General features: G+C 46.1%; 1 protein-coding gene across 1 annotated transcript in view; it reads right to left on the minus strand.

Annotated features, from left to right (window-relative positions):
- LOC133515415 (E3 ubiquitin-protein ligase HECTD1) overlaps nt 1-23,633 on the minus strand; it is an 87,603-nt gene that overhangs the window by 24,484 nt on the left and 39,486 nt on the right. Inside the window, 11 exon segments of the mRNA XM_061847956.1 lie at nt 4,049-4,159; nt 6,745-6,944; nt 8,074-8,212; nt 9,324-9,474; nt 11,490-11,710; nt 16,270-16,467; nt 16,962-17,261; nt 17,761-17,977; nt 18,394-20,053; nt 20,727-20,867; nt 22,066-22,195. Coding sequence (XP_061703940.1) covers nt 4,049-4,159; nt 6,745-6,944; nt 8,074-8,212; nt 9,324-9,474; nt 11,490-11,710; nt 16,270-16,467; nt 16,962-17,261; nt 17,761-17,977; nt 18,394-20,053; nt 20,727-20,867; nt 22,066-22,195 — 3,468 coding nt within the window.

Here is a 23,633-nt window from a genome sequence, read left to right on the forward strand (position 1 = left end):
CGCGTTTACTTCAGGTGGACCTTACGAAAATATTGTCGTCGGGGGGTTTCCACCTCAGGAAGTGGACCTCCAATAGTAGTGAGTTCTTGGAGAGTCTTCCGTCTTCTGATCTGTACTCGGAAGACTTTAAACATTTCGAAGAAATGACTGATATTTCTCTAAAGATATTGGGCTTGCTATGGCAACCTCAATCAGATTCTTTCCGGTTTCGTGTCGCCGCTGCTCCTAACGGTCGGTGCACCAAGCGCACCATTCTGTCGGAGATAGCTAGAATCTTCGATCCATTAGGTTTCCTCTCGCCTGTAACATTTCTCGCCAAGTATCTGATGCAATTTCTTTGGGTTTCGGGCGTTTCCTGGGATGGAGATGTCCCGGAAAGCATCAGGCTGGAATGGCAGGAATTCAAAACTCAACTCTCGTCGCTGAGTGCTGTAGCTGTGCCACGCCGTTTAGTCGGGAAATTCGACGTGCTACATCTCCACGGATTTTGTGACGCGTCAGAACGTGGCTTCTGTGCCGTAATCTACTGCCGTACAGTAACTGAGGAGGGTGACGTCGACATACAGCTCGTGTGTGCTAAGTCCAAGGTCGCGCCATTGCGTAAATTGTCGGTGCCGCGTCTCGAATTGCTCGCAGCGGTTCTGCTGTCTGACTTGATGGCTTCGGTCGTGGAGGCTTTGAAGCCTTTCCACTCGGTAGACAGAATCTTTGCATGGTCGGACTCAAGTGTGACGTTGACCTGGATTAAGTCGTGTCCGTCCAGGTGGAAAACGTTCGTGGCCAACCGTGTGAGTCATATCCAAGACGTTATTCCTCCCGATTCTTGGCATCATGTCAGAACCACTGACAATCCAGCCGACTGCGGATCGCGTGGTTTGCTTCCCCAAGATTTAGTCAACCAAACTTGCTGGTGGAGCGGGCCTGATTGGCTCAGGCACCCCACTGAGAGCTGGCCTAAGTCAGTGCTGCTGCCAGATAGGGACGTTCTCCATGATGAGCAAAAGATTACAGTCCTCGTAGTGTCCAATGACAATGCACTAATCGACAACTTACTGGAGAAGTTTTCGTCGTTAAGAACACTTCAACGTGTTTTAGCCTATTGTTGTCGCTTCGCGAATAACGCGAAGAACCGAAAAACGGCCGGGAAGTGGCTACGCGGTCCTTTAACATCTTTCGAAATAAAGCAGGCACTCATGGTTATTGTACGTTTCGTGCAGCAGCGCAGCTTCGCTCAGGAAATCGAAATCATTTTGAACAATCATTCGAACTCTCTCCCAAAAGCGTTCAGAAAACTGTCCCCATTCATGGATGACGCGGGTCTCTTGAGGGTGGGCGGTCGCCTGTCGCGAGCTTCTCTCGACTTCGACGTGAAGCATCCTTTGCTTCTACCTCGCGACAATCGGCTGACCTTCCTTCTTATTGATGATTGTCATAAGCGGTTCATGCATCCAGGCATCCAAACACTTCATAACTTGCTAGCGCAACATTTCTGGATTATGTGTCCGAAACGGGCTATTTATGCAGTCGTATCGAAGTGCATGAAGTGCTTTCGGGTTCGGCCACCGGGTGCTCCTGCGCCATTCATGGGCGACTTACCATCGTATCGAATATCCCAGCTGAAGGCTTTCTCGAGCGCAGCGGTTGACTTTGGTGGGCCTTTCGACATCGCTCTCGGTCGCGGACGTGGTAACAAGACGTACAAAGGTTATATTTGCGTCTTTGTCTGTACCGCAACAAAGGCCATTCATACCGAGCTCGTCACCGAGTTGTCCTCGGATGCTTTTCTCGCCGTACTTCGGCGTTTCGTCGCTCGTCGTGGTCGGTGCAGCCGGTTAGTGTCTGACCAAGGTAAAAATTTTGTCGGTGCGAACAACATCCTGCAACGCTTAGTGAAGGATGCTGCCGCACACCATACAATCAACTTCGAGTTCAACCCCCCGGGTAGCCCACACTTTTCAGGACTCGCTGAAGCTGGAATTAAGGCCGTTAAAACACACTTGTCGCGTGTCGTCGGGAACCAAAGGTTGACATACGAGGAGTTCTCGACGATCTTGGCCCAAGTCGAGGCTTTACTCAACTCAAGGCCACTAACTCCTCTCAGCACCGACCCCAACGACCTGTCGGCCTTGACACCGGGTCATTTCCTCACCACGGAACCCCTATCGGTCGTACCTGAGGAAGACTTCTCAGACGTTCGGGTTAGCCCTCTCCAACGCTGGAAGTTGCTTCAGAAGATGCACCAGGACTTCTGGAACAAATGGTCGAAGGAGTATATGCATACTCTCCAGCAGCGGATGAAGTGGCACGACAGACATCCTAACGTCCAAGTTGGCACACTTGTGCTCGTCGTGAACGAGCAGACGAGCCCAATGAAGTGGCCCCTGGGTCGCATTATCGACACACACTCCGGATCTGACGGAATCTGTCGTGTGGTTACTGTGCGCACTGCCACAGGGTTGTACAAACGGCCTGTGGTCAAGCTGTGTCCACTACCTGCGTAGTCGCTTTAATGCGCTACATTTGTGTTGTCCATTCTTCGTTTAGCTTTAATATTATCGCACTTGTTTCACTTTCATTGTTCTTTTCGCTTAGTCAAAATACAAATGCATTTTGGTGGGCGGAATGTTCAGCTTTGGCCTTGTATTCTACAAGATTTTTTCGTATTTACTGTGACAACACCAGCTCACAGTTAAAATTTGAATATTGCTCTGTCATAGACACGTCAGAGTCAGTGTGTCATCAACCTACCACTAGTTAACATCGTATTTCGCCGTTCTCACTAATTTTCGCAACTTATTGAAAGCACTACTGCCAATCACGTCTCTAGTATTTAGACTCAGTGTTGTGTGGACGAAGGACACCAGGCACATCCGAAGTGGAAAATCCGAGGTCTAAGTTGGACGACTCAAGGTAACGGTTCTGAGCTTACTTCTAGCCGGCGACAAGGACAGCCAGAATCACCACCAGCGGTCTTCAACGGCGACCAACGATTCAGCCCCACAACTCCCGGACTGAAAGGTAACTTCGCCCTACACTATTTCACATCTTAGTTTTAATTTAATATTCTAATCTTAATATCTCACAACTTTCTTGCTCAACCGGCCCCTAAATTTCATTCCCTATCGCCCCCCTTTTTCGAATTACAGTCCACTCTCTCGCTATTGAACAGAGGTCAAATCGAATTGCTTTTTTTTTTTCAGAGATGTTCCAAATTTGAAGTCATAACCAAATCTATTTTGATGTAGTTAAGAAGCAATTACAACATCATCACAGATAAGAAATTTGTTGTAACAAAACAGTTTATCGTAATGTTGGCCATTATTTACGGATTTTGAAGGCATCATAGAGGGTTTATTATATGTGTGTAGATAAATAATTACTGTGCAACAGCTCCATAATAAAGGGTCTTAAAATTCAAGGGCCGAAGTCGAAAACGAAAAACAGGGCCGAGAAATTTAAGACCTAAATATGTAGATACCGATGGACACAATATTTTTTCTAAGACAGCAGCAAACACCTGCTGAATCAAAGTAGATACCTTTACAAGAGTGATGTTACTTAGTGATGTGATACGACTTAACAAACTTTGAACTGTATAATACAGGACACTGTGTGACATAGGCTCATCAGCTAAATAGCTGCTCGCCTATAATTATATAATAATAATAAATCAATTTGGTTTGTAGATCTTTGACTAGAAGTTTGCATTTTAAAAAAGTACAAAGAAGTTGATTTCATAGTGAAGTTTCAGTCATTTAATTAAAAAATAGAAGTGCTGGAGGAGAAAAATTAATAATGCTGTTATTAAGTGTAACAGGCTAGTCAGGCTACAATGGTCGTGTACAATATTCAGTCATAGTTTATTTTATCTATAGGTCCGCACAAACAAGCCGCCTGAGGAGGAATTTGCCGCGCGAAGCAACTCGATCTGCGAAGACGTGCCTCGCCCAAGGCATTATGGCCGTGCGTGCGAGACTATCACGGGCGAGGCACATGTCTTTCATCAACTTTAAATGAATACAGCTAGCAAATATAGATATATAGGTACCTGTTGTGTGAGATCCGGTTCGCTGGCGCTCATCGTGCCCGAGCCGCTGCCCTGTCCGTCGTTTTTGTTGTGCTCGTCGTATTGCCCCTCTCCACTTTCGTTGTCTTCACACTGTATATAACGACACGATTGTAGACAAACGGCTAACTGCATGAAATATACAATGTGTTTGTCCACGTAAAGTGGAGCCGCTAACCGCGTATAGTACGATGAATTTTATCGACAAATCAGCCCCTATACCTATGTTTTTTCTCAACCATTTTAAAAATGCACCCAAGTTTTATGGTGCCAAACACTACTGCACTTGGTTAATATACCATTATCTGTCAATTTACCTATCGTAATTTATCGATAAAATTCATCGTACTATACGTGGTTAACGGCTCCACTATACGTGTACAAACACATTGTATAGCAAAGATAACGACAAAAATTCCTTTCATCAAACAAAATTAGTATAACTGCGCATCGTATTTTTATCGTCTGTCACGTTCTAACAAGTAGGTAAGTTCGAAAGTGACAGGCATAGTGGCAGCCGATAAAAATGCAACCATGCTGCGGGGCCTGCACTGTATAAAACGATACGATTTTAGACAAACGGGTAATTGCATGAAGTATAATAGCGAAGATGATGACAAATATTAATTCATCAAACAAAATTGCAATAACTTAACACGCATATGCGCAATGTACAATGTACAAATTTGTCACCGTAAAATTAAACATACACGTCAAATCGATTGTGACCGCATTTTTGTATTTTTTACTCTAGCCATTGGCCTTTCATATAAGGTTTTCATAAACTTGCCGAAAAAAACAATGAAAATTACAAAACTAGGTCGATGCTACCCCTACTGCAACTTCGATTTATAATTACTTCTGTTCGTATAACATCAATTCTATAATACTATTTACTTAAAATACTTCAGAGACTTGATTTTTTGTGTTTACATATATAAGGTAAAAAATAAATTTTATGTAGTTTAGTTAAGTCTACGCAATTTCACAATAAGAATGAATTTCGATAAGCCACAAAAGTAAACTATTTAATCTAATATCATTATTATCGTTTCAGGTGTACTACTAATAAATTACGTTACACAAACTAAACGATTTCGATATAATAAGAGCCCGTTCCCACTTGCCGGATCTCACGCCCGGATTCTAATCGGATGTCCCAGTTGCAGGCAAATCGGTGTCGCGCAAGTAGCTTCATATAAAATGTTAAAAAAAAACACTGTTTATTATAATAAAGTTAGTTACAAAGTTACACATTTTTTTTTACTTAGCATAATCTATTTATTATAGATTATAAGCTAGAGTATGAAGCTTTATTTCTAATTACATTATTATTACTTGATTGATATGGTATTAATATAATAATTTTCTGCTTTTAAACTTAACAACTTATTTATTCAAGCAATGCTTTTATAACATTATTTTAAGCTTATGAGGTTTACCCTTTTCTAGGTTATCTATTATATGTCTGGGAAGACTATTTAGGATGTGTGGCAAATAACTCGACCAGACTCTTTGCCCATAATAGTTGTTTCTACATGGTATATTGAAATGTTTTTTATTTATCAGTACCCCTAGTGTAAATATTTTCGACAGCGAAACGTTACGTACGCGTTTGCGTTAAGTGTCATTTTGTATGAAATTTTTGACTTTCCAAAACGTCCCGCTTGGCGCGCTGTTCAAAAACCCATACAAAATGAGACTTAACGCAAACGCGTACGTCACGTTTCGCTATCGACTAAATTTACACTAGGGGCACAGAACTCTAAGGTTAGTTGGCCTGTCATACCTATTCAGAGTTCCTCAATGATGTCTATATTCTAATATAACGGCTAGTTTCACTTTATCATTACAGAAATTATTTTTATATTTGACTTTTAGTGGTTCTGTGTTCTGTCACCGGGACATCCGATTAAAATCCGGGTCCGATATCCGACAAGTGGGAACCAGCTCCAAGTCCCACGGTAGACAAGTGGTAGACAGACCTGTATGTACAGGCCAGGAGGCCGCATGGAATGCAATTGCCTCAGCAGCGCCGCCGGTATGGCGAGCAGCGCGCTCGGCAGCGCCCCGCCGGCATTATTGTTCGAGCCGCGGGACCATCGATCCTATTCATGACAACTTGCTTACATTTACCCTTTAACGAGTATACGGGGGTCAGAAATAGACGATATTGAACCTTATCCCTATGAAATAAATGTTAGAATCATAGTGCGAAATGTATTTCTGCGGCCTCATAAGGGTTTAAACCGAATTTATCGCTGATCTGGACAGTACAGGCACTCTACCGTTTTCACACGAAGCAAAATATAGTACATTGTGCAACGAGGGGGGTAAGTGAAATTTTGCAAACGAGGACTTTAGATGCACGACAGCCTCGATTAAAGACTCGAGTTTGCAATATTCTTACCCCCGGAAATACACACAATGTTTTTCATCACATTTGCGAAGAATAAACTAATTTTTTTTCACAATCCATAACTCCCGCGGGAACAATACATGCATTTGTCCTTCAGTGTACCTGTATAAAATAAGATCTTTTTCGAGCAAGTGTGTGTGTGAAAATGAATGTACCTAATAAGTTTTGTACAGTCTCCAAATTGTGATGTCCCCACGGACAAACACAGACATAAACACGGTCCCGATTTCGATACTAAAGCTTAACAACGTTAACAAACCTCCTGCGAATTCGCCTCCGGCAGCGGCTCCTTGGCCGGATAAGGCTTGGTGATGTCCGTGATGCTGGTGGGTCCCATCTCCATGTTGGCGAACGAGTTGCCGCTGAGCTCAGCGATGCAGTTGTTGCCCTCCGCGCCGAGCGTTAGAGACTCCACGATCGTCGCCAGATCTACCAACGAGAGGTCTTCACGATCGTCAACTAGTTTTTTAACAGAATCAAGTCAAAATACATATACCATTTTAGGCTACTCGACAAGTTCAAAACGGTGAAAAATAGAGATACTACTATTAAAAATACGTGTGATATCTCATTGGATTGGGAATGACAAACAATTTACAGTACAATACAATACAAATCCTCTTTATTGCACAACCTCAAAATAACATTTACAGAGAGACATACATAATACATGAAGACAGAAGTGACAACAGGCGGTCTTAAAGCTAAAGGGCGATCTCTACCAGACAACCTTTAGGTAGTGGAGAAGTGATAATATTAATTTAACTATTTTGGACGTGCAAAAAACTAGATTGGAAACTACATATCTCTAAAGAAAAAACTTATAAATACTAAATCTACAACAATATAACGATACTTATATATACATACTACTAACATATACAGCATACATATATACATACATATATAAAACAGACATATATACGTTTACAATACTATAAATTGTAGCCAAGTTTGATTGCCAATAAGGCGACCAGAGACACTAAGAAAGGGACAGATAATAGCAATAACAATTTCAAAAGCGGAAAAAAGAAGATATGTCTTTTTCTGCCAATATCTCAAAAGTATTAATATTTAAGAAATCTAAATAAAATATTATTAAAAGAGGAAATTAACAGTCCGTACTTGCGGAATTATTCAACGCTGAACACATCCCTCCGCGCGTCATTTTCGGCATACGACCTCAGCGAGAAAAAGCGAGTCACAGAGTCGATAATCACATGTATTTTTAAGATTAGTATCGCTATTTTTCACCGTTTTGAACTTGTCGAGTAGACTATTTACGCGGGGCTAGAAGGTAAGGGCAAAGATGGGCGTTATGTGGGAACTACATACATACAAATACAATCTAATAAATCATTCTAAACACATATTTAGTACTTTGCATTTCCAACGCAAACCACATTTGTTACGCCAGCTGATTTTACGAAAAACGACACTTGAATAGAGATTTAGATTTTAAAGAAACCACACGGCGACTAATGCACGGTTGTTCTAATCTTGAAAAAAAAGAGTAGGTAATACTATTGGTAGCACTAAAGGAAAATATTTAAAACTTTTTTTTTATACACAGAGAACTTAGTGTTACCTGTATTGATATGATGAGTAGAGTTGTTGATGGCGGACAGATCGGCTGTGTGCATACGTGGTCGTGTCATATTACTGGCCATTTCTTCGCCCGATATGTTGTCTGCCGAGGATGCTTGCTCGGTGGACGCCACCGACACCTAAACGATGAACACAATGTTTAATAATCGTACCAAAATAGAGTTAATCGAGTATGTAGCTCTGATGCAGGTGCTCAATAATTATGGATGACACAAAAATTGGATAGGAAGCGTGCATAAACTGTAGGGGAGACGTCAGGTTTTTGGTGCGAGGTGTAAATGTGTGCGCTTTCAATGTAGCTCACAAGATGGCAGGACCTACTATGCACAAGAACATGTACGAGGACGGTAGATGGCAGACCCTCCAACTCGCACGGTCCCTACACCCGCACGTCCACTCAAAGAGACATATTTTATGAATCACAGGAAATTAAATCAGAGGAAAAATTCCTCCTGATAAATGTCAAAAACGAGGAAAGCGGAGATGTCCGATTTGGTTTGTTTGGTAGACATGTACGGCGACAACGTTCGACTAGTGTCGACAATGATGTCATGAAAAACCGCGCAAGTTGATGTCAAGATGTTAACAAGCGGTTATTTTCAGAACGATGGATTATTCAAACTCGGAAGTCAGAACAGAGTACCATATTAAGTCATTATATATTCTGATAAAGCATGTTTCAGGCATCTGACCAGGAACAATGTATAAGTGTTGATGGGTATATATCTATATTAGTGTTGGTAGGAACTCGAGTTTTTTGAGGCTGAATTTGAAGAACTCGTCTCGCTTTTACGAGACCCAGCGCTTAAAAAACTTCCGATGCTTTTAAGTCCCGAGGTGAGTTCTTTATTTTATTGAGTATTTTTAAGTGCAACTCAAACGGACTCGAGCATCCGAATAAAGACTCTGTTAATAATTTTAAAGGTCTTACCTAAAAACGAAAATCATTCAATTATGCTTAATTTATTATGCGTAATTGTATGCTTAATTTATTATGCGTAATTGTATGATTAGTTCCTATTCTTAGAATATTATTAAACAAAACTAAAATAGAGTTCTCTGAAAAGGACTCAAGTCTCTACAAAAGACTCGGGTCTCTACCAAGTCGAAAAGAACTCGAGTTTAGACTAACTATAAGTCTGGATACTGAGTCGAGTTTCAAAGCAGAGGACCCAAAGGAGTCGAGTCTTAACCAACACTAATCTATAGTGTACTCGTAGAGTGAGTGACCTGGTCCTGCGCGGTGGCGTCGGGCAGGCTGGGCGTGGAGTGCGACTTGCGGCCGCCGCGCGCGCCCTCGGCCGCGCCGCCGCTCACCACCTTCAGGTCGAACTTGCCCTCGGCGCCCATGCGGTACGAGTTGCGCCCGCCGTGCTCCCACCTGACACAAAAATATACATATAATAATAGGGAGTGGCCGGAGTGGAGACTGGTTATTAGAGAAACTTGTGGTGTAAACGTTTAAAAATCGAATTAAATCTATGCGTAAAAATACAACTAACGAGATCAGAACAAAGAAGTTTCTACTGACCTGATCGACTTGGTTGTTGTGCATGCTCAGCAAGGTGCATCCAGATCTGGTGAATACTCCGCTAGCGTGCCGTTCGCAAATCGCTCACTCTTTGCACTGGCCGTATCCTGCAACCTAACACACCTGACGTCCACCCAGCCGTTGTGCAGGTCGGAGGTGACGGTGCCGAGCCCGGGCGGGCTGCCGTCCTGGTCGCGCCACTTCCAGTCGGGGCCGCGCGCCACCTTGGCGCCGGCGCACACTGTGGAGACACACACCTGACGTCCACCCAGCCGTTGTGCAGGTCGGAGGTGACGGTGCCGAGCCCGGGCGGGCTGCCGTCCTGGTCGCGCCACTTCCAGTCGGGGCCGCGCGCCACCTTGGCGCCGGCGCACACTGTGGAGACACACACCTGACGTCCACCCAGCCGTTGTGCAGGTCGGAGGTGACGGTGCCGAGCCCGGGCGGGCTGCCGTCCTGGTCGCGCCACTTCCAGTCGGGGCCGCGCGCCACCTTGGCGCCGGCGCACACTGTGGAGACACACACCTGACGTCCACCCAGCCGTTGTGCAGGTCGGAGGTGACGGTGCCGAGCCCGGGCGGGCTGCCGTCCTGGTCGCGCCACTTCCAGTCGGGGCCGCGCGCCACCTTGGCGCCGGCGCACACTGTGGAGACACACACCTGACGTCCACCCAGCCGTTGTGCAGGTCGGAGGTGACGGTGCCGAGCCCGGGCGGGCTGCCGTCCTGGTCGCGCCACTTCCAGTCGGGGCCGCGCGCCACCTTGGCGCCGGCGCACACTGTGGAGACACACACCTGACGTCCACCCAGCCGTTGTGCAGGTCGGAGGTGACGGTGCCGAGCCCGGGCGGGCTGCCGTCCTGGTCGCGCCACTTCCAGTCGGGGCCGCGCGCCACCTTGGCGCCGGCGCACACTGTGGAGAAACACACCTGACGTCCACCCAGCCGTTGTGCAGGTCGGAGGTGACGGTGCCGAGCCCGGGCGGGCTGCCGTCCTGGTCGCGCCACTTCCAGTCGGGGCCGCGCGCCACCTTGGCGCCGGCGCACACTGTGGAGACACACACCTGACGTCCACCCAGCCGTTGTGCAGGTCGGAGGTGACGGTGCCGAGCCCGGGCGGGCTGCCGTCCTGGTCGCGCCACTTCCAGTCGGGGCCGCGCGCCACCTTGGCGCCGGCGCACACTGTGGAGACACACACCTGACGTCCACCCAGCCGTTGTGCAGGTCGGAGGTGACGGTGCCGAGCCCGGGCGGGCTGCCGTCCTGGTCGCGCCACTTCCAGTCGGGGCCGCGCGCCACCTTGGCGCCGGCGCACACTGTGGAGACACACACCTGACGTCCACCCAGCCGTTGTGCAGGTCGGAGGTGACGGTGCCGAGCCCGGGCGGGCTGCCGTCCTGGTCGCGCCACTTCCAGTCGGGGCCGCGCGCCACCTTGGCGCCGGCGCACACTGTGGAGACACACACCTGACGTCCACCCAGCCGTTGTGCAGGTCGGAGGTGACGGTGCCGAGCCCGGGCGGGCTGCCGTCCTGGTCGCGCCACTTCCAGTCGGGGCCGCGCGCCACCTTGGCGCCGGCGCACACTGTGGAGACACACACCTGACGTCCACCCAGCCGTTGTGCAGGTCGGAGGTGACGGTGCCGAGCCCGGGCGGGCTGCCGTCCTGGTCTCGCCACTTCCAGTCGGGGCCGCGCGCCACCTTGGCGCCGGCGCACACTGTGGAGACACACACCTGACGTCCACCCAGCCGTTGTGCAGGTCGGAGGTGACGGTGCCGAGCCCGGGCGGGCTGCCGTCCTGGTCTCGCCACTTCCAGTCGGGGCCGCGCGCCACCTTGGCGCCGGCGCACACTGTGGAGACACACACCTGACGTCCACCCAGCCGTTGTGCAGGTCGGAGGTGACGGTGCCGAGCCCGGGCGGGCTGCCGTCCTGGTCTCGCCACTTCCAGTCGGGGCCGCGCGCCACCTTGGCGCCGGCGCACAGGCCGCGCGCGCCGCGCGACCAGCGCCGCGACCGCGCGCCGCCGCACGCGCCGCCCGCGCTGCCCGCGCACTGGCGCGGCGGCGTCTCGCACACGCTCACCACCTGCACACAAATACGCACTATATTATACCTGAACACAAGCTTCTTTTTATATTTTAGAATAAGACTTGCGCTTGTACAGAAACTCGGTTCGGCAGAATAACGTAGATGTAAGAAGTAAGGAGATTTATAACGGTGCATAATTTCAATGAGTCTCGCTGTCTCAAAAATTCCTCCACCACTTTACGTACTGAGGGTGTGGCCAGACGCGCTGTGATTGGCCAAACCGCGCGGTGAGTACTAGAGAGAGGACAAGTCGATAAAGTTACAGCTATCGATAATTTATGTTCAGAATACTTTTTGAGTTGATACAAAAACTACTGCATTGAGTAGAACAGCCAAAATCAAATATAGGATGTCCGGTAATCAATAGACTATCGTCTGACAACCGACAGGGCACCTTAGACTGATTCCGAAAATAAACTCATAGGTCTAGTAAAAGATTTGCGGTTTTCGAGATAATATAACTTTTCCTTATTTTTTTAGCCAGCACCATGCTTCACTTTGATGACCATCTGGGCCACGTCTTTATTTGTAGGGATGTGATAGCATGTATTATATGTGTGTAATGCTGTGTATTCGATAAACAAATTTTTAGAAAATTCCTTCACACTGGTCTCCATGCATTCTTTATTGACAAGCGATAAAAAACATTCTCTTGGAACTTTCTTTCACTTATATTGGCGACTTATATGGCCACAAATTAAGAGATTTTTCGTCCTGGTTTTTGCTCAATATTGATTATTATGAACTTGTATTAAATATTCATGGTAACCAGACTGATTTTTTCAATATTTTCATCAAGTTTGATTGCATGTGGTGAATACAAAATGTTGAAAATGTATGGAAAACAGCACGATCAACTTAAAAAAAAAAAAAAAAAAAAAAAACAGATTATCTAATACTGATTCTAAAATGGTTTACCACAGGCTATTATTAAGATGTGTAAAATTGTCCCCAAATATTTATTTATTTATTATTCGGAGAACCAACAGCTATCAATTGCACAATAGTTATACATGTTTGTTATGGTTAGTTATTGTGATGATGACATTGACTTATTAGATACATATGTATTCTGTAGACCTAGTTTTAAGATTGTTAGCTTAACAGTCTCTTGACGTGAAACATGTATTTCTTACACTTTTTTATTTATTTATTCTTTGACACATGGAGAGCCTTTACACCTCCAAACCTGCAAATCTTATTAATGTCATTATTATTGTGTATTATTACTTTCTCAGACCGTGGGGACCTTATACATCTCCAAACTTAATGTATTAACCGTGGAGACTATAGGTCTCTGTAATATTGTATAATATTCTTGACTTGGTACATACTAGTTATGTATTCTGTAGCATTAGTTTATGAGACTGCTAGCTTAACAGTCCAGACGCGATTTATTCATTTAGTATAAATTTTATTTTGACACTTGGAGAGACTTTACACCTCCAAATCTTATTAGTATTAGTACTCTGACATCGGGGACCTTTTACATCTCCAGATTTAATGTATTTTTGACCATAGAGACTAATACATCTATATTGTATTGTAGTAATTATTTATTTTAAGATTATTAATATTATTATAATGTAATGTTTACCCAGGTATTGGCTGTTGTATTTATAAATGTTGTTATGTATTTTTCATGTCACTATATGATGTTACTATAAATGTTGTATTGACTTGTAAAAGGGCTTTGCGGCCTACTAGCAGAATAAATTTTTGAATTTTGAATTATATGTGAATAGCAAAGAGCCAATATTAGGTTCCCGCCGGTAGCAACAGGTTAACAAATAATTGGTGGTTGGCACTAGATTTCTTAATTTTTTACAACGTGTTACCAAAAAAATTCTACATATGAATACTTATTATATGCTGTGTGTGTGCATGAAACATGTGTGTGTCTGTGAGTACGTGCGCATGTCCGTGTGTGTGGGAGAGTATCTGAAATGTCTATGTCTATAGGGACCGTGCGCGTTGAAGGGGCTTCCATCTTGTGGCCTGAATCGGAACCATAAGCATGTACATTTACACGTCACGTGTTTTCTTGTGCATAGTAGGTTCTGCCATCTTGTGGGCTACATCGGAACAATAAACATCACAATTACGCCTTGCGCCAAAAATCTGACGGCTCCTGTGTTGCCTCCTACAGTTCATGCACGCTCCCTATATCTATAAATATCCGTTAAGCCAAACGTCAAATGTCAAACATCTAACGCAAAGGACGCCGGAGTCAAATTTAATTGAAAACAAAAAAGCAAGCCAAAAAATAATAAGTATTTGAAACTTACATACGAATGCAAAAAATGAAGAGAAATAAAAGGTAGCAAAAAGTTACAACAGAGAACCAATTTCACGCACGTATTTGGCCGACATTGAGCGAGCGAAGCGCGACGACCGTGACATAAAAAGTTAACCCAACAAGATAGTTAATTCATTTCACGAGGGCACTGACCGCTCTCTTATAGAGTTTAATTTCGTTAAATTTGTCCCTTTCATTATAAAATATGTATCTGGTACGAAGAGCCGACTTTTTTTCTATCGTTAGACACTAACGTTGTTTTTAATGTACTTATTAGCTATAAAACGCAGTTGTGTACTAAAAAGCATAGAGAATTTGAAATAGAGGTGGATTGTCAAAGAAAATTTTGTAGGCACAGTAAATTTACTGCCATCTTTCGACACATGATTAAAACTTTTAGAACGCCATTTGACTTTGATTTTTATTCTTTCACTGATATGTGTCCAATTTGTTAAATATCAAAATATGGCGCCATCGCTCGAAACGATGCCGCCATACCTTTGGCCTTTGATCTATTAGATAACGATGGCAAAGTTCAGGGTGGTCTAGTACTGTCACGTCTGAAAATGTCGGTACGAAAAATGTGCCAAAAATATGTATACACAACCTTAATATATGGGCAAGAAAGTCGTGTATACATGTTTTTGGCACTTTTTTGTATCGATATTTTCAGACGTGACCGTACCGAGTAGCAGATGAACGAAGATCCTAATGTATATGGCACAAAACAGAGCGTTGAGGGGCTGTTGCATGACAAAACTCGATCCAAGACCGGACTCTACCTAAGATAGAACACAGATTAATGCAAGGAAGCAGAGGCGCGGTTATGGCGTGTCTCTACTCAGTCAGTATTATGAAAGAGAATTTGAAATACAGGTGTATTGTCAAAGAAAACTTTGTAGCGACGTAAATATACTGCCATCTTTCGACACATAATGAAAACTTTTAGAACGCCATTCGATACTTATTATTTTACTGATATGAGTTCAATGTGTTAAATATCAAAAAGTTACGCCATCTAGTAGATCAAAGGCCAAAGGTATGGCAGCATCGTTTCGAGCGATGGCGCCATAACCTTTAGGTAGTGCCCGGTAAGATGGCGCCACTTTATGATATTTAACTAATTGGACACATATCACTGAAAAAGTAAGGATCAAAATCAAATGGCGTTCTAAAACTTTTAATTATATGTCGAAAGATGGCAGTAAATTTACGTCGTCGCAAAGTTTTCTTTGACAATACACCTCTATTTCAAATTCTCTTTAGTATAGGCTAGATGTCATTTTTTATTTATTAATGGTATCAATCGTTCAGGTTCGTTTTTAGAATTAAATGTCTATATGGGATCCATTGCATTAAAGCAATACAAAAGTCAGAAATGATAGTCAAAGTCCGACAGTCGTACTTCACTCGCGAAACGCTCCCAACAAAACGATAAGCAAACGTGACGTCACGGTCACTGAGAGCCCATCTTGAAGTATGAAAAACATTAAAATTGCGATTTTGTCGGTGAAATATTGCGTTTATGTATATATTAGCTATACCATATTTTTTTGGATAAAATGTAAGGAATCGAATGGTACCCTTACCTTATTCCTTTTTGTAAATAAAAAAAAAGCGGCTAAGTGCGAGTCGGACTCGCCCATGAAGGGTTCCGTACCATTTATGACGTATTCAAAAATAATGTACATCATATATTTTTTTAGGTTTATCATTCTCTTATTTTAGAAGTTACAGGGGGGGGGGGGACACATTTTACCACTTTGGAAGTGTCTCTCGCGCAAACTATTCAGTTTAAAAAAAAATGATACTACAAATCTCAATATCATTTTTGAAGACCTATCCATAGATACCCCACACTTATGGGTTTGATGAAAAAAGATTTTATAGAGTTTCAGTTCTAAGTATGGGGAGCCCCCAAAATTTGTTTTTTTTTTTTGTGTAAAAATCTTAATGTGGTTCATAGAATACATCTACTTACCAAGTTTGAACAGTATAGCTCTTATAGTTTCGGAATAAAGTGGCAGTGACATAATCGGACAGACAGACGGACATGACGAATCTATAATGGTTCCGTTTTTTGCCATTTGGCTATGGAACCCTAAAAACCTTTAATTTTGAAACTTTCAGGTCCTATATTTTTTTTATCATTTCCATATATTATTTTAATAACCACATTATTGCGATAAATTGCTCATTTATTTTACTACATTTTGTTATAAAATTCAACATGTCTCATCATCCCTATTATACATACCTTGCCGTATATCTCGAGGCCGGAGAGGGACAGGTAGTGCGATTGTCCCGAGGCGTTCTTCCCGTTCTGCTGCACGCGCAAGTAGCGGTAGGGCGCGTCGGCGCGCAGCCGCCACGTGGCCGTGCTGCCCGGCTCCTGCAGCGCTTGCTCGTCGCTGTGCGCCAGCAGGGTGGACCAGGACATGCCGTCCGCAGACATCTGGAATGTGAACCATTGTAATTCCAGCCTAATAATTGTACTACTATTTTTATCAAGGAAAATAAGGGCTAGTGCACGATAGCTAAGTTGTCATATGGAAAGCTGTGGAATTTTTTGTACAAATGAATTTCAGCCCGAGATCGAGTGTGAGACGAGTAAGTTCGTAGACTAGTTGGTGTCCGTGCGAAGACCATGGGGACCGTGTCAGGGCGAGATAAATATATAAATATAATAGGGACATTCTTACACAAATTGATTAAGTCCCACGGTAAGCCAAGAGGGCTTGTGTTGTGATGTGACAACGATATGTATATAATATACAAATACTTAAATACGCAAGACTCGGGAACAAATATCTGTGCTCATCGCACAAATAAATGCCCTTACCGGGATTCGAAGCCAGGACCATCGGTTTCATAGGCAGGGTCACTACCCACTAGGCCAGACCGGTCGGTTGTGACGAGATCTAAAGAACCAACGTTTATTTGACAAACCTGGAAGAGCCAATTCCTGAGCGCCGACCTTCCGTATCCTCGCGCATGTCGCAACGTATAGGCAGTAGGTATTATCTGCAGCCCGAGATCGAGAGCTATAAACGCGCGTCTATCGTCGTTCGTATGCACATTCAGCGGTTCAGGTGAGCGGGACAGAGCATCTTCGGCGCGACCGTAGGGTAATTGGCGGCCGTCGGAAGACCATACTGAGACGAGGGCATGTGCCCCCGGGTTGACCCATTCGGCGGTGCCCCCGTTGCTGCCGATGAAGTATAGGACGCCGTTCTCGTCGAAATCGTGCTGTGGAATAAACAACGATTTTAAGTATGAAAAGGAACGATTACTTATTTTAGAACATATGAACGTCAAGGTCTTACTAAAAGCGTGGAATTCAGCATTGTCTATTGCATTGGAGCATTGCAAGGGCCTGTCCCATACAAACGCACGTTTTTTTCGGCTACTAGCTATTCTTTCAAGTTAGCCATTATTCTTAAAATAAAATAAAATAAAATTAGCTCGGCCTAGATGCGCTGCACGAAGTTGAACGTGGAACGCTCCACTGTTGTACTACTGGCGCGCCACCGGCTTGGCTTGGGAACGAGCTGGCGGACGGTCAGAGCTTCAGGTTAGAGCGGGACGGATATACTCACGTCGTCGATCGGCGCCTCGGCCTAGATGCGCTGCACGAAGTTGAAGGTGGAGCGCTCCATATCGTACCACTGGCGCGCTACGGACTTGGCGAGGGAACGCGCTGGCGGGCGGTCAGGGCTTCAGGTTAGAGCGAGACGGATATACTCACGTCGTACACGAAGTCGATAGGCGCCTCCGCCTTGATGCGCTGCACGAAGTTGAAAGTGGAGCGCTCCATGTCGTACCACTGACGCGCCACGGACTTGGCGAGGAAGCGCTCGAGCTGGCGGACGGTGGTGAGGGCTTCGACCTTGAGGTTGCGGCCGGCGTTGTTGCTGTTCGCCGTGTCTTCGGTGCTGTCCTCGCTTGCGCGGACTACGCGTAATCTGTTGGGTGAATTTTATGTGAATTAACAGTTACAAGGTAGACAACGGTTTAGTGCAAATCGACTAAAATATGGAATCAGGGAGATTCTGGCCCTCGACGCTCCTCTTGGCCGAAGCCTGAGTTACGGGAGAGCGAAGATCGAACACTATCACGCTTTTAAATGCGCTAAAAGCGAAACAGAGGACCGCTTCGAGGCCTATCTATTCAGGAAGGAAGAGACCGGACACTGACTCTAGTATGCTCAAGACGTTCCAATGTAATTACATACCTATCTACCTGAAGAAAGTTACCCTTTTTAGGGTTCCGTAGCCAAATGGCAAAAAACAGAACCCTTATAGATTCGTCATGTCCGTCTGTCTGTCCGATTATTTATTTTTTTACAAATGGAAGACCGTGTCGGAAGGGAAGGGTATACCTGATCCGCTTGGTGAGGTGGTGCAGCGCGGTGGAGGGCGGCGGCGGCGCGTCGCCCGCGGGCGCGTGCACGGGCAGGCGCTCCACGGACTCCAGCACGCCCACCAGGCGCGCCGCCAGCGCGCAGCCCGCGCGGCTGTCCGTGTCGGAAGGGAAGGGTATACCTGATCCGCTTGGTGAGGTGGTGCAGCGCGGTGGAGGGCGGCGGCGGCGCGTCGCCCGCGGGCGCGTGCACGGGCAGGCGCTCCACGGACTCCAGCACGCCCACCAGGCGCGCCGCCAGCGCGCAGCCCGCGCGGCTGTCCGTGTCGGAAGGGAAGGGTATACCTGATCCGCTTGGTGAGGTGGTGCAGCGCGGTGGAGGGCGGCGGCGGCGCGTCGCCCGCGGGCGCGTGCACGGGCAGGCGCTCCACGGACTCCAGCACGCCCACCAGGCGCGCCGCCAGCGCGCAGCCCGCGCGGCTGTCCGTGTCGGAAGGGAAGGGTATACCTGATCCGCTTGGTGAGGTGGTGCAGCGCGGTGGAGGGCGGCGGCGGCGCGTCGCCCGCGGGCGCGTGCACGGGCAGGCGCTCCACGGACTCCAGCACGCCCACCAGGCGCGCCGCCAGCGCGCAGCCCGCGCGGCTGTCCGTGTCGGAAGGGAAGGGTATACCTGATCCGCTTGGTGAGGTGGTGCAGCGCGGTGGAGGGCGGCGGCGGCGCGTCGCCCGCGGGCGCGTGCACGGGCAGGCGCTCCACGGACTCCAGCACGCCCACCAGGCGCGCCGCCAGCGCGCAGCCCGCGCGGCTGTCCGTGTCGGAAGGGAAGGGTATACCTGATCCGCTTGGTGAGGTGGTGCAGCGCGGTGGAGGGCGGCGGCGGCGCGTCGCCCGCGGGCGCGTGCACGGGCAGGCGCTCCACGGACTCCAGCACGCCCACCAGGCGCGCCGCCAGCGCGCAGCCCGCGCGGCTGTCCGTGTCGGAAGGGAAGGGTATACCTGATCCGCTTGGTGAGGTGGTGCAGCGCGGTGGAGGGCGGCGGCGGCGCGTCGCCCGCGGGCGCGTGCACGGGCAGGCGCTCCACGGACTCCAGCACGCCCACCAGGCGCGCCGCCAGCGCGCAGCCCGCGCGGCTGTCCGTGTCGGAAGGGAAGGGTATACCTGATCCGCTTGGTGAGGTGGTGCAGCGCGGTGGAGGGCGGCGGCGGCGCGTCGCCCGCGGGCGCGTGCACGGGCAGGCGCTCCACGGACTCCAGCACGCCCACCAGGCGCGCCGCCAGCGCGCAGCCCGCGCGGCTGTCCGTGTCGGAAGGGAAGGGTATACCTGATCCGCTTGGTGAGGTGGTGCAGCGCGGTGGAGGGCGGCGGCGGCGCGTCGCCCGCGGGCGCGTGCACGGGCAGGCGCTCCACGGACTCCAGCACGCCCACCAGGCGCGCCGCCAGCGCGCAGCCCGCGCGGCTGTCCGTGTCGGAAGGGAAGGGTATACCTGATCCGCTTGGTGAGGTGGTGCAGCGCGGTGGAGGGCGGCGGCGGCGCGTCGCCCGCGGGCGCGTGCACGGGCAGGCGCTCCACGGACTCCAGCACGCCCACCAGGCGCGCCGCCAGCGCGCAGCCCGCGCGGCTGTCCGTGGCCCAGGCCCGGACGAGCTGCTCGCGCGCCTGGTACTGGGACACCGGCTCTGCACACACCGACCGCACATTAATAAACATATCAATAATGTACAATTCAGATCAAACGACTGGAGCCGGAGTGCATATTTAAACGGCAGAGCCATTGATCGTGAGTGACTAAAATATGGAATGTAACTACATACTGTAAGTTTCAAATTTCTTTGACTCTAAAATCACCCTAAGCCATTACGTGTATATCATATATAAAAAATCCGGTGGATCGGTTTGAACCATTGCAGTTCATAAGCGGATAACAGTTTCTCTCCATAGAGCAGCTCGGTCTGTTTTAAGGCTTCATTAATCTCTTGCTCTAGTCTTTTACAATAATTCATTCCTTTACCGCTGACCTATTTCACTTTATTTTAAAAACCGAACTCCCGAAGATAGTAATTGGTGACCCCTGCTTTAGACGCTGTTGTGACAAAACTTGCAACAGTGTAGGTGCGAGTCTGGACAATGGGTGGATGGATGTCATTCGATACCTCCCTCACCCGAGGTATGAGTGGCCTTTCGGCTGCGGCGGCTTAATGGCTTGGCTTGAATCGGCTGGACGATTGTAGCTCACAGGCAGATAACCCTCTCCACAAAGCAGCTAGGTCAACTGTTTTAAAGCTTCGCTCGTCTTTTGCCGCTAATTTCCTGCGATAGCTACTCGTATATTGTTTAGAGGCTCATACTCACCGTTAGGTTGTTGCGACAGCACTTGCAGCAGAGCGGGTGCGAGTCCGGACGACTGCAGCTCGTAGGCGGATAACAGTTCCTCTCCGCACAGCAGCTCAGTCAACTGTTCTAAAGCCTCTTTCATCTCTTGCTGCCAGTCTTCTGCAATAATTTAATCGTTTAATGAAATATCTACAAGTTATTTTATTTATTTATTTTTTTAATATATTTAGGAAACAAACAGTCACATATTAATATATATAAGCTTAAGTGATAACAAACAGACCTTTAGTTCCATTGAAAATAAAAGAATACATAGTAAAATACAGATCGAAAACAGGGAAGGTGTTAAGCATCTTCTTGTCTGTCACGCGTACAGGGACTTCAAAACATCGGTAGGTAATTAATAAATGCATGACATAGTACAGAATTTAAAATGGTATACAAAATAATTTAAAAATACATGTATCGCTATAGTTGTTATGCGTGCAAATAATATATAGTTACTAGGTAATTAAAAGAAAACATACAATATTTATAAAGAAAAGATTGAACTTCGCAGAATGCTACTGTATTTAATGCTATATTATCTGAATTGATTTGTGAAACAGAATGGCATTTACTCGGTCGGCCGGCACTCATCCAACCTAGACAGGATATTGTCTATGTGCAGAGTAAGTAAGTAAACACTTTATTGTAAAAGAAATATTGATTACATCAGATATAACATAATTGTGTAGTACAAAGGCGAACTTATCCTTAAGAGAGATCTCTTACAGTAATACTAGTTTTTCATTTGAATAACATTTCATCCTTTCGCATTTTCTCAAAGGTTAGCTGGAAGATCCCTTTTAGGGATAAGTTTGTTTTGTTGTGTCTCTTTTATGTTAACCTGTTTATGTGCAATAAAGTGACATACATACATAATAGTTTAATGCAGGTTTCGCTTGTCCACTTATTTTATAAAAAATGTTATAAATTTTTTTGACATGATTCGCGAATGAGCCGTGTTGTAACTATAGAGGACGGGAAACGAAGGGTTGCAGGCCAAGTAGATATAGACGGCCGAGCGTAGCGAGGTCAAATAGGGATACGCGGCCGGCAACCCCGTTTCTCGCCGAGATGTGTATAGTGCTTTTCTCAAACTTGCAATGAAATAATTAAAAAAAATAGGATGATGATGTTGATGATGATTGTTATTATTAGGTACTTTCGGGTATGACGTTCCTTTACATATCATCTTCACTCATCGCACCTGATATGTAGTATTTCCGGATCTAATTTGAAGTAAGCCATGTCAACATTTAATTACAAGTCTGAGAACAGTGTAATGACGAGGAACATGGTAATGGTATATTACTGGTGGGTTGCGCGGCTGCGCGCTGCAGCTGGGCCAGCACGGCGCGCAGGCGGGCCACGGGCGCGCGCGGCTGGCGGGTGGCCGCGCCCGCCAGGTGCCGCGCGTACAGCGCGCGCGCCAGGGACCCCACCTGAACCAATACCCACACTTAGTTATTTATGCTGGGAATCTTCCGCAAATCGAAGGTTGCTGTCGGTTGGTTGTTGTTGGGTGAAGGTTGGGAAGGTTGTCTGGAAGAGATCGCTTTTTAGCGATAAGACCGCCTGTTGTTTACCTCTTCTTTATGTGTTGTAATATTTGTACTGTTTCTGTATTGAGGTGTGCAATAAAGTATATTTGTATTGTATTGTATTGTATCGACAACCATTGTGCCTATTTTGCGTGAAAACGAGGTGGCGCTACTCTAACCACCCCAGCTCCTCCACGAAACCTAGTAGTGTCTTAAGTTGCTAACTGCCTCCTGCACGGAGTCCCTTAGGTATTTGTTCCTGTATCTACCTGTTTACAATATGTTTCGCTGTTTCCTCTTCTTGCATGCACGCTCTGCACATGGGGCCGTCTGTTTTACCCATATTATGTAGATGTTTGGTTAATGTGTTATGTCCAGTAATTAATCCTACTATTTTTCGTATTTTGTGTCTGAGTGTTTTCAGTAGTATTTTCGTGAGCTTGTGGTTTTGTGGGATGGGATGGTATAGACAAATTCTGTAGTAACCATCAGTTTTTAAACGCTGACATTATTTTACGATAAACAAGAGCCAAAGAGCTGCTTAAATTTAATTTTTCATTGATATTTGTTAGTTTGAAAATTAATGGCGCCAAACATTCCATGACTGGAGCAAAAAAAAACATAGTTTTAATTGGTTAATAATAATGAAACCAACTGTAGTAGTTTTCATTAAATACATATAGAAAATATAGACGAGGAATTGAACATTCAAATTTTAAAGCATAAAGCGGTAGAAATTTTACAGATGTCGGTGAAATATCAAAAATACTCCAATTTTTCTCTTAAATATCCCTTGATTGGTACCGTTAACCTACATTCTAATCGTACGCACCTAATGCACTGTCTAAATCTGGCGAGTGTGTTAGATTATTATTTATAAATTGTATTATGTATGAAACTGACCTGTTTCTCTGACGTCCAATGTTGATAAATATTCACTATTTAAACTTATGTGGGTACGATACGAAACCACGGTTGATTAGAGAAACATGGATAGTGGTAACTTTGAGACAGTAGTTAACCGACTAATAAGATTTGTTAACTATTTTAAAGTGATTATATTATGTATTAATATTACTTATTAGTAATTATGTATAGCGGAGTTTATTGAAAAGATGTTGTGATCATTTTATTCTGCATTATTCGATAAATGAGAAGATACGTTTGTGACGTCACTTCTCGAACGACAAATGGCATGATTAACCAGTTGCGAGTGGCTGGTTAGCAGTGGATATAAAAGGGCCCGACCCCATTTATTTGGATCATTCTCATTGTCATTCTGCTTTGCGCTGCAGCACTGAGTTAATCGTCGCCACAGGAATATTGAAAGTTAAGTAAA

This window comes from Cydia pomonella, chromosome 2 (assembly GCF_033807575.1).
Source record: "Cydia pomonella isolate Wapato2018A chromosome 2, ilCydPomo1, whole genome shotgun sequence".
NCBI classification, from domain to species: Eukaryota; Metazoa; Arthropoda; class Insecta; order Lepidoptera; family Tortricidae; genus Cydia; species Cydia pomonella.